Source organism: Cygnus olor, chromosome 2 (assembly GCF_009769625.2).
Source record: "Cygnus olor isolate bCygOlo1 chromosome 2, bCygOlo1.pri.v2, whole genome shotgun sequence".
NCBI lineage: Eukaryota > Metazoa > Chordata > Aves > Anseriformes > Anatidae > Cygnus > Cygnus olor.
Window position 1 is genome coordinate 116,558,654 of NC_049170.1, and position 12,444 is coordinate 116,571,097.

General features: G+C 38.1%; 1 protein-coding gene across 2 annotated transcripts in view; it reads left to right on the forward strand.

Moving 5' to 3' along the window:
• SPIDR (scaffold protein involved in DNA repair) overlaps window positions 1–12,444 on the forward strand; it is a 202,801-nt gene that overhangs the window by 77,072 nt on the left and 113,285 nt on the right. For both annotated transcript variants that reach the window (XM_040550344.1, XM_040550345.1), the window contains one exon: window positions 465–684. In XM_040550344.1, coding sequence (XP_040406278.1) covers window positions 465–684 — 220 coding nt within the window. The remainder of the gene's footprint in view (window positions 1–464; window positions 685–12,444) is intronic.

A 12,444-nucleotide genomic window follows, 5' to 3' on the forward strand; every position in this document is an offset into this window, starting at 1 on the left:
ACTGTTGTTTTGGGAAAGGTCGAGCAGGGCAAACACAGCTTCACTTTCACCTTTAATGCAGTGTGATTCTTCTGTTTTCAAAATAAATGTATCTTGCTCAGTTTCTAATAAAAAAAGCTGGGAACAAAGCGAATCATTTGCAGGATGAAAAAGTTCAAATGTAGTGGGAGACGGGGGTCTCCTTTCTGTAAGAAGTTTGATTTCATCTGTATTCGGAAGAAGTACAGGTAGTATTTGGTCTCCACAGTTAAAAGTGCTTTAAAAACAACAACAAAATTTTAACATAAGTCTTTCGGTGGGCTGATGTACTGTATGCATCATATTTACGGACGTACATATGTGCATATGTACATATGTGTCATTTTTACAGGTAAGCAGAAAGCAGAGCACAGATGTTCCATGTGCCAGAATTTCTTTCCCCTCATCTAAACGTTGCATTTTTATTTTCATCTTTTAATTTCCAGATAAATCTGGTGTTTTGATTGTGAAGATCTTGGAGATGTTTGAGGAGTGTATGATCCAAGTTGCCATCTGCCAGCAGCTGGAACAGTCTCCTGCTATGACTTCATCCGACGATCTCGTTATCAATACAGTCGAACCAATACTCAAAGTCCTCTTTGCAAGAGAGACAGCAGCTCACCTGAAGAGTAGGCCCCAGGATGTCATCCACATCTATCCTCCGTGGTAAGTACAGAGAAGGGGTCACACTTGCTGTAGCCCTGCAGATCAGGGGGGGCTAGGTACAAGGCTTGTTGGGTTGCTGTAGGAAAGACCTTGGAGGGGGTGGAACGGGGCTGTCTTCTGGTCAGCCATCTGTCTCTGCCAGCTCGAGAGAATTTGACAGATACCTTAAAGATAGCTCAGATAACAACTGAATGTGTAGTGTAATGCCTCCAGTGTTGCTCTGGGCTTCAGTTTTGTTTTCACTTAATATTTTCATGTTTAGAGTGATAGAAAGGCATGAGCAATGTCTTATCAATGATAAGGCCAATAAAGTACATACCTTCTAGTAGCAAAGTAGTTCAGGAATGCTCATCTGTTGCTGCTAGTATGTGTATAATGTTTCAGTGGAAAAGTCTGTATTAACTGTTTAGCATTCAGCAAAGAAAATATGCAGCTTAAAATGGGGAAAAAGAAGAAACGAGGGCTAACATTATTTTTATGGAATCAGTAAACACCTTCTTGGTGGTTTCACATTGCTGCTGCTGTCACTGTCTTCAGTTCTCCAAATGCCTCTGCAGAGCAGCCAGTTAACCTGTTCTAGAACTCCCTAAAACATTTGGTCTAACTTTGTGATTTTTCTAAATTGGATTACTTTCCTGATTTTAAGGGGTAGCATAAAGTTATGACTTTTCTAGTAAAGCAGATGGCTTTTGGCAGCTGTAGGTGGGAAGGTCTGATCTTTAAAAAAAAAATCAGGAAAATTTTGAAGTGGGGATATTATTCCTCTTCTCACTCTTCTCCACACAAATTGTCAAATTTGATATATTTTTCTTAAGTTTCAGCATTCATTATCTGAGTTTTAGCTTCCAACTGCAATTGAGTCCAGTCTCTAAGTGTTTTACCATATCCTTTTTTTTTTTACAAAATACTTCTTCCTATTTTTGTAAAGGTCTGTATCTATTTTTATCTTCAATTAATTTAATTCAATTAATTAATTAAAAGTAATCTTATTAATTTTAATCTTTAATCAAATATTTTTGACAGCTGCAAGTTTTGTTTTTTTTGTTTTTTTTTGGGGGGGGGGTGGTCCGTACCTGGTAATCTCTCCCTTCTCAAACGTTACTTAACTCTTTTTGGAAGAGATCCACAGATTAAGGGAATATATTTAATCTGTGATGTATTGTTGGTACAGATGCAACTACTGGTAGTTGAGATGTAAAGAGGTCAGTAGCTAAGAGAAATACAGCTGATTATTAATCAAGTCCTAGTCTGATATGAAACATCACTGCTCTTTTTTTCGTTCATCCTACCCCTCAAGGTGCTAATGTTCGGTCTCATTTCCCCTTTCTTTACATGCTGTTGTTTCTCTAACCTACTAACTTCCATCTTAGATCAATTGTTCTCTTCAGGTTTCTTCTGTTGTTTCTGAACCATGAGGCATTGCCGTGAGACTGTATTTTTTTGTGCAGATCTTGGCCTTGGCAAAGACTTTTGAACCAGCAGAACTGTTTTGGTTAGGGTATTATTCAACATTTTCTTTCTTTTTTTCTTTTCCTGAAAAGTTGCTCTCCAGATACTTAGCATGTGTAAGTCTTAGACTGTGCTAGGTTTTTCCTTGTCAGTTCTGGGAAGATGCAACTCTGCATTGGTACAATCCTTTCCAGACTACAAGCATCTGTAACTGTACTAGTGCTGTATTCTCATTTCTTAGAAAAAAGAAAAAAAAAAACTTTTCAGATGATGCAGACATGAAACTCATTCCTATACATGCGCGCGCACACACACACACATATATATATATGTGAAGTGAAATTTCTTGGGAAAACTTTGTCTGTCTGTTCCCAACAATACCACTTTTTGTTTTTGTTTTGTTTTCTTTTTTTCTTAGTAGGATGCACTTTTCGTGTAAGCAAAGAGTTATTTCATAAAACCAGAATGTTTTGGCAGGGGACATGTCTGAGTTTCCAGAATTTCTCTCCTGACCTATGTGGCTCGTAAGGTACTTTCTTATAAAGACGTTAGTAAATTGTGGCAAAATTGCCTTGTATCTCATCTCTAGTCCCATTTTCTGTTGTTTTGGAGTTATCTTAATGTTGGTTGTCCCTTTGTTCACTCAACCTGAAGTGAAAACAAGTTGGGCTGGATATTGTTAAACTATACCTACTGGCAGGAGATATGTGTGCGGGGGTTGTGTTCGATTATTATTTGGCACTTTTAGTTTACATTAATGGGAAACTGGACTTGTACACTTAATTGAAGTTTCCTCTATTATTACATTTCTAAGTTTCTATTCTGTTAAAACTCTTACTTGCGAGCTTTTAACACTGAAATGTAGTTTCTATTACTGTGTGTTGGATATGCACTTCCGTCATTAGAACCAAATACTGGTTGTGATTAAAAACGCTCTCCTGTTGATTCAAATGTGGGGCTAAGGTAAAAAAGAATGAACCAGATCTCCCCCTGCCATGGTGAAATAAGCGTATTTACTTGTCTTATTTGTATCACTAGTCAGAAACAAAGGGGGACAAACAAGGTAATAGATGCAAGGGAGATAATCCTTGACTGACCTGAGTGTGCTTGGGACACACAGCGTCGCATGCATCCTTGTCCTGTGTTTTGAAATACTTGTATGGTAAGGCAGAATGTGGCGAGACTGGGGAAATGGGTTGATTTATACGTGGATTTCTGCTGCTGTACAGTTATGTCTGGAGTGTAGAATTTTCTGATATCTTCAAAATTATACACCAGAATTATTTTCTTACAGGTACATGCTTTGTGCTTTCTGACCAGGCTCTTGAGTAAGTAGGTAAGGTAGCAGATACACGGGCTGCTGGCTTCTGCTTGTGCCCTGTATTCACAAGCAAAGCCCGAATGCATTGTTCTGGAGCCTTTGCAATATTAGACTTTGCTTTTCTAATTGCATTTATTTCTAATCTAATAAATATCTGTGGTAGGAACTCAGTGCACAGTTTGGTGTGTGAAATGTCTCTGGCAGAAGGCTTACATAAATACTTTGGGAGGCAGTGTTTAGAGATTTGTTGATATGTTTGTTGGTATTTGTTTGCATACAGACTCCCGTGACACTTAAGCACTGGAATGCAAGCCAATTAATTTAGAAAATAAAATATTGACAGAAAGCCAGTTATAAGTATCTTATCAACCTGGACATTATTCATGAGAGTGGTTTCACTGACTTCAGAGTGACTTTGTGTTCAAGTAAGAATTTGTAGGATTGAGCCTGGATTTCTCTATAACTGGACATGGGTTTCTTCAGCCCAAAGTCTAGCATCTTAACATGTATAATTGTCACTTGCCATGGGGAAAAAACTCCAATAGGCTGATGAACATTTTGAAACCAGTGTGTCTGGTGGAGCAAAGAACTCAGCTGCCTGTCCTCTGAGCCATCTGATGCGAGCTGCTCTGATCTTGAGGCTGTATAGATGCATTATTGCAGTGCTGTATTGGTTAAATAAAGCCTATTAACTTGGATGCGTGACATGAAAGCAGTTGCGTGTTTTGGGCTGGAGCTGGTTTGTGTCTGGCCAGCTGGGAACACAAGAGGCAAAAGAACTCAGCCCTGCCTGCCCCTGCCTGTGCAGGCTTGTCTTTCGTTGTCTTTGCAGTGCCTGAGCAATTTCTTGGATTAAGAATTTGAATGAACACCTCGTAATTTTTACAAACTTATTCTGAATCATTAAGTGTTTTTAACAGTTGGAAAAGGAAAAGCTTATTACTGAGTGTAATTAAATCAATTACTAAGCCTATATTCATTTCGCAGAAATATGTATCCAGTAAAAAGTGAAGACTGCTTGATATTTCAAAGGCGTGTAAGAAAATGGGAAGGAAGGTCTCTAGGTTCCACTGGAGCTGACTGTATGGCTTCAGTTTAGCTAGGGTGGGGTTTTTATGTTTGTTTAATTATAAAAATGATGAAATACAATTTCCAATACCTCACAGAAAGTGATAGAGTTTATAATTTTGGAGACTTGATTAAGGATTAATTTTTCAGCTAATGGTAGAACTTAAGGATAGTTTTCCTCAGCTATTCCTACTTACTGCTCTTAGATATGTCTACTTTCAAATATTTGAGATAAATTAAACTGAAGAAAATGGTGCGAATTCTTTTCCTTACCGTTAAATTTAAAAACTTTAAAATGTTTTGCATGTACTTCTGAAGTTAAACTACTCTAAGTATGTTGATATACAGTCATTGTCAATAACGATACAAACCAGGAGTGATTTGGACAGGCTCAGAGATCCATCCATACCAGTTAAACATGATGGTCTGGTATGAAATCTGTAGTTCAGGAGGTTCTTATGCTGCTGATAACTGGATGGCTGGGAAAGTATGAAGGGGAAAGAACCACTTTGTGTTCTTTTCTTATATTGTCTGCAAATGCTAGCTATTAAGCACTGTAGAAGGCAAGATCCTTGGCTGGATAACTGCTGTTCTCTATGCAACCTCTCTATTGTTTCTTTCTAAAACAAACAAAAAAGGTTTATTTTAGGAACTCAATATGGTAAGTATATAAAACACTTAATTCTGTGACATCAGCAAGCAACTTGAAAGTTGTACTTTAGTTTCTCTTAACCTATGAAACCATGGGGAATCATAATTACTCAGCTTTGAAAGCGTTCCAGTGCCTGGTGAAAATGTTTAATGTGGACTTCTCTTTTATACTTGTTACGCTAGATTCAGCCTTTCCTCAGTGAAATATATTTAAAAGAGTTCAAATTATTATATACTTACCAACAAGGAGAGCACACACAAAGCATTGCTACAAATAAGCTGATGTACAGTAACGAAACCTTTGGCCCATCTTAAAGGACTTTTGACACAAATGATGTAAATTTTTGGTGTAGAAATATCCAAGCAAGCTCTGAACAAGTTTGCGTATGGGAAACAATCTAGCTTTGTGGACTTGCATATTCTATTTCTTGAAAATTGTCCTGGGTATGCTGTAGGCTGTTTCATTGGCTCGGCAGCAAAACTTAGGATAAATGGATATGTCACTGTGATTTTTGCAGTGTCTTACCTAATACACTGTCTTGCATTGCATGGTCTTACTTAATCTTGGTGAGCAATAAGAGGGAGCTAAAACACAGGGAGCTAACATGAAATGGGTGTTTTGAACCAGTGTGACTGGTGTTAAAAAGTGTTTGCCCTCCATTTGATGAAGATAGAAGCTTTTTATCACTGCTGCTGTAGCTGGTTAGGGGAGGCGTTTAGGAACTCTGTTACAAAATACTTTGCTACCATGAGAAGGGTTATGTGAAAGTAGGATCCTGGGCTTTGTATATTAATGAAATGAGGAAATGGCCTACTGCTGCTCTGTAAGAAAGAAAGAGCCTATATCCTTTAAAGTTTTCTTGTTCCACAAAGGTAATACGCAAGCATGTATTAAAGATGTATGGAAGTAACACCTTTTGTATAAATTCAGTTTCCCTTCTTGTTCCACAGGGAGACAACTTCTTTGAATGCTTGATTGATCGTTTGGACAAAATTGATCTATGTTCACTGTCTTCCTTCGGTGAAATCTAAGCATTTATAAATGTATATGTACACACATACACATAAATATTCAAACAGATGGAAAAAGGGGGGAAAAAAGATCAACAGTCAAATCCCTGCCATCAGAAAGATGTTAGCTGTGTCTTTGCATTCTTTCTTTGAAGATGTTACAATAGCAGTGTCCCTCTGATAAGAGGGATGAGGTTCACTCAGAAGATAAAATTCTACAAAACTTCAGAGTTGTAAAGCCAGTGTGGGCACTATTTCTAAAGTACATATGGGAATGGCCTTCAAGCCAAAGATCAGATCATATCATCTGCTTGGAATTGCTTCTCAGAGACAATGCAGTTGTGAAAATTGAAGCTCCTTCAAGAAGAAGTTGAAGCAGCTGCAGGTTTCTTGCAAGTCTTTATATTTTTTTTTGTTAGGATATACCTTTTCCAGTACAATCACTTAAAATAGGTGATTTTTTAAGAATTGGGAATACATATATAGTGTTTATGAACTGAAAGTTGTCTATAACGAGCTTTTGATATAATTTCTGTAATGCTTTTTTTGCTTTATCCATTTTGACAGAGTAGTCCTTAGGATTTTACTCATTTTTCTATTTTTAAAAATAAATTTGATTTTCTTAATTTTTATATCCCCTCATGTGAAGGGTGGAAGTTGTATCTGTAGAGCTGCTCAAACATATCCTATTTTATGTATCCAGAACTAAGGAGATTAAGCCATTAGTATGATTTGTGTTTGTTCATCTACCATCTAGAAGATCAAAATACTGCCAATTCTTGGTAATCAAATCAATGCATAATTATGTTTCTTCATAGGCAGGTATGTTCTGGAATGACGTAATAGTAAAAAATAGACTTACGAAGCTTTAATTCCAAGATGATAACAGTGCCATTTTTGTGATTTGTCACAATCACTGGAAGCAACGTATGTGGTGTTTCGGATGTGGGCTATGCCTAATAAACATAGGAACATGATTTGTCCTTCTACAATGAGATAGAATTGTTTATTTTTATCACTGTGCTGTGGGTGTATTATATGAATGTCATACATAAAATATTAATACCCTGAAAAGCACAGATGAAAGAACTGTTCTCCAAGTAAGGGGTTTTCCGTGGAGAATGGAGACATGTTCAGAGAAGTTGGGAGGCTCAAGGTAGTAGTTTCAGAGATTTGTAGACGATTAAAACTGGATTTTTAAACACTGTCTATCTCTGGCTTAATAGCTGATGGTATCTTGACATGCTGGAAAAAGGGGACTTTCCACTGTATTGTACCAATGTTGTGCTGGGATTGTCGATACGTTTGTTTGCTTTCAGCCAAATCAGAGGAGTCAGAGCAGGGGAAGTGTTTGTGAAGCAGCAGCTTGGTTTTTAGATCAAGGTTTAAATGCATTGTTATCTGCAGGAAAATCTCCAGCAGGGGTAAAATATGTACCTTTGTCAAGATGGATGTCTGAATTGTGTACAGCGAGTCAGTTGTTACGCTCCCGGGCTCACGAGGGCTATGAAAGCAGCCTGGGGACACCTGGCTGAGGGCAGCATTGCGTGGTGTTCCTGGGAAATCACCCTGTGCTCCCGAGGGAGCCTCCACCAGAACCACTTTCTTCAAGGTGGGCCACTTCAGCTGTAAGAGTAAAGCAGGTATAGAAAAGAGGCAGTGAAAATAAATAGCTCATGCTAGGGGGTTGGCTTTCTACATTTTTGTTAAATACTAGGTACCGTCCAACATTTGTCATACTGAAATGGTCATCATGTCCGCTTCATGGGAAGAATCTTAAGTACCTCACTGTGACGCTTATATGCTGGGGAATTAGCATACATTTTTTTATGAACAGAAGAGGAAAGTGATGTTTTTAAACATCCATTCCTCAGACTCAGTGGTGCCATTTAAGTTCGAATCCTTAAGTTATTGGGGAAAAAATATTCAGTGAGAATGAAAATGTCCTATCTTAATAATCACAAAATATTCTCGTCTTTAAAATTTAATAACGCGTACCATTTTTTTAAATGAAAGGTTTGTACTTGAAACTTTCCAGCTTTTATAAGTGAGGAAATTCCAAGCATTTTGTAGTGACAGATACAGTTAGTGGGTAGTTGTCCACTGACGTCAAAAACAGAGGATGGCGAACAGCTTTGTTCATGTCAACGAAAAATGTAGAGTCTTGGATAAACTCTGTGTTAGCAACAGAGCTATCAATGATATATGAGCAGCTTCACATGAGTTCCCATGTGCATTCAATCCAATGCTAAATTCCAGATCTTGTTTAATGAGCAACTGATGGAGCCAAGACCTGGCACTGCACAAAATTCTGCAGTCTGCTTTATCCAGTCATGAAGGAAAAACAAACTAAATAAGTTCAGATGAACAAGTTCAGAGTTACTGCAGGGTTATTAAAAAGTTGTGATTTGTATTCCTCTGCTAATGTTTATGACTAACACATTTGGGACGTGTAAAACAATACTTAATTTGTAAAAAAGATCGTGTGCCAAAATTCCTGCAGTAGTTTAACCACTAAAGAACAAGTTTTGTTTAAATGTTTGAGATTATCTGTAATCAGCTAATCTTTTTTTTTTTTTTTTTGATTTACATTGTGAAAAATGATGTTTTGTTGTTGAACTGCTGTCCAGCATGGCTGTGTTAACTTTGGGGAAGACAATGTATATCCATAGCTTCACTCTGCAGAAACAGTTTTAGAATTATGTGATGCTTTCTTCAGCAGGTGTGCTTGGCTACTGTAATGGTTGCTGTGTTGTTAGACTTGTGTGTGCAGTTCTGTATGCAGTTGTGTCAGGCTTTGAATATGCTGGATATTTTATATCATACTAAATATGCTTGTGCCTTGTGCAATTCTGCGTGGATAACGAAATGCATAAGGTCCGAGTTTCCTAAATTGTCATGTATGGTGATTCCCTTCAACGTGAAGGTATACCTTCTCAGACTCCTCCTCTCAGATGTCATACTTAACTGTAGGTAGGTAAAAGTTAACGACAATATTCCTAAGAAAAATAATAATTTTAAAAATTGTTTTAAAAAGTGAAATACTGCTTTCAAAAATTTCAAACTGAAATGTTGCTACCTAAAATGCACTACTTAAAACATTCTGCTCTATCGAGGGGCAGGGGAATTGCTGTTAGTTCTACCAGCCAGATTGCTTTCCATACAGTAAAAGCTCATTGAAAAAATGCCCGTGGTTTTTATGTATTTTTGGCAGCAACAACTTGCTTTGGTATATGGAGCAGCTCAACTGTGAAACATTCAGTGCAGTCTTTTGTGTGTTTGAAGCTTCTCTTTCTACTAGTCTTCTGATTCAACAGTAACCATGCAGTTTGCAATATGTTACTCCTCCTTGAGTGGTAGGCTGTTTTGACAGCTTCCTGAGATGTCTTGAAAAAGTGTTCCTCTTGTTACTGTCTCAGCACAGTTCTCTGGCTGACCAAGTCTATCCTAGCAGAAGGATCAGAGATAGTAGCCATGACATTAAAAGCGGTGTACAACCATTAATTTTACCTTTGAGGGATTCACTGTGTGTTTTGAAAGCCAAATCCTGATGGGGCTTCAAAACAAACAAACAAAACAAACAAACAAACAAAACAACAACAACAACAACAACAACAACAACAAAACATGCCAGTATGTGGGACGTGTTTCTTTTTTCTGCTTTAACCTCTTGGAGACTCCTGAAGCAATACCTGTTGTGTCTCTCCCTTTGATAAAAAGGTTAATAAGCCAGTGAACATTTCCATGAATGGTTGCTTATCTCCCCCTTTCTTACATTTTGGCATTTATTTATTTATTTATTTGGTAATGGTACGTGTGTGTTGTAGAACAGATTATGGCAATTGGCTTTATATAGTCTTCCTTGGGGAATCATTGTCTATAGTCATTCTCCATGGTCCTTGGCAAATACCTTGTAATTGTAAACCGAGGCTGTAAAGAAATACCCCCCCTTTGCCATCTCCGAAGTGTTGTCGGGATGGTATATAAAACCATATATTTAATTGATCTTGTTTTAATTTGTCTTCCCAGGATGGCACAGCATGTCTGTCCTGTATGTTTCCCTGAAACAAATCACTTTTTAGAGTTGAGAATCGCTGTTGAGAAACTTGGGCAATGCAATTACATGAGACTTGTGCACACATCTGTGTCTTAGCAATTATTGCTTGTCTTCTGGTTCTCTTAGCTTGTCATAAATATTAATTTAATAGGGCTGGTACTATTTTATGTGATGTGAATGTAGAGATTGAGGAAGAGATGAATTTTATTGACACAGGCTGTTACTGAAACTTATGGGAGCTATAAAAGAGCCCAGATTTACAGTATATCACAGTCTTGAAACTGTTTGAAACAAAATCTAGAGAGAATAGGATACTTCTTTATTATCTTCCCAAACACTTCTTTCTGTCTCTTGCACACACACACACAAAAAAAATTAAAAAAAAATAGGCTGCCCAGTATTTTCTTCATCTTTTTTTTGTAGCCTGCTTTGGCTGACACTCATGGCTTGCAGTTTGAGAAGCTGCTCATTAGGTGATTGTTTAATTTTGCTGGGAGATATTTGACTACAGGAGTTCACCTTCCTACCTTGCTGCATAGCAGGGAGCCATTTGCTAGCTATACTCAGAACCAAACCCATTTTAAAAACAAACATCTATCAACATACCATATTATCAACTTCTAGAACAGTCCACCTAAGCCTTGAGAATTGCCTTTGGTTGCTGGTCACTTCAGATACAGCTGTAATTTCCTGATTTTTGAGAACCTCCGCTCAGGAATGGAATCCCTTAGGGTTTACTAGTTACTCTGAATTGCCCTTAGCACAAGTTCAGGTTAGAGGAAAAACAAGGGGGGAAATATTTCCACAACGTAAATATAGATAACATATTTTAGAGGGAACTTTTTTTTTCTTTTAGATCAGACAACTTACAAAAGTATTCTCTTCCTCTGTATTCCAGTTATGAATTGGTCAGGATCCTTACCAAGCTGTGACTATGAATCTTGATCATAGGTAAACCATACACATTCAAGATTGCCTTCATGAAAGAGGTCTTAGATTTGGAAACGTCTGTAGTTCTCACCTGAAAAGCCCCCTTGTGTCTTTTTTAGATTAAACTCTGAACACCCATTTTCTAAATTAATATAGGTATTGCTTGGTTGCAATGTTGAATTATTTTTAAAGCTTTTTTGAAAAGTAATTTCCAAGCCTAAAGCATCAGCTGTGGTGATGTACTTTGGATACGTCCAAGTAGAGCCATTTTCCCTCCAGAATGTGGACTAAGTTTATTAGTTATGTATTAAATGCATTATTAAGGCTTTTGTTTATTTAACTGATGTCAGAATTAACTATACACACGTCGCAGCTCATTTGGAGGAAAATATCCCTTGCAAACCAGCAGGAAAAAATAGCCTTACTGTATAACCTCTTCAGATCTTTTAACTTACATAAAAAAGCATCTATTGACATGCCTAAATCCTACCTTACAAAAACACGTAAGCTGGAATCACAGACTCACAGAATGGCTGAGGCTGGAAGGGACCCCTGGAGGTCACCTGGTCCACCCCCCTGCTCAGGCAGGGCCACCCAGAGCAGGGTGCCCAGGCCCATGTCCAGGTGGCTTTGGAAGATCTCCAAGGAGGGAGCTCCACAGCCTCTCTGGGCAACCTGTGCCATGCTCTGTCACCAGCACAGGGAAGAAGTGCTGCCTGGTGTTCAGAGGGAGCCTCCTGTGTGCCAGTTTGTGCCCATGGCCTCTTGTCCTGGCACTGGGCACCACTGAACAGAGCCTGGCTCTGTCCTCTTGGCACCCTGGCAAAGACACGGTATTTTTTTGCAAAAACAAAACTCATCTGGCTTATTATTCCTCTGGACTGAAACTGGGCGTGATCATAATCAAATGTGTTAGGGCTATAAGCCTGGAATGAGAGATCCTTGATCTGTGTGGGCATGGAGAGATGTGGTACTGCCCTCCCTCTAACTTCTGCTTTGGCTTTCTTTAGTTTCCAAAGCTATTTCAGAAGTGGCACGAGCAGTCACATTGGTGATGCATTCAATACTATGTTTATTTTACTACTTGGTAAAGAATGCTTTCCCTTTATTGTATTTCCCTTCTGTGTGCTCAGTTAATTGTCCCGCAATTGTACCAGAGCAGTTGTTCTTGGTACTGTGCTGTAGACTGAATCAATTAAATCGTTTGCTTTGAAAAGAAAACCAAATAATGTATTGTAAGTTAGGGTTGTTAAGCACTATGGTTTACAGCATG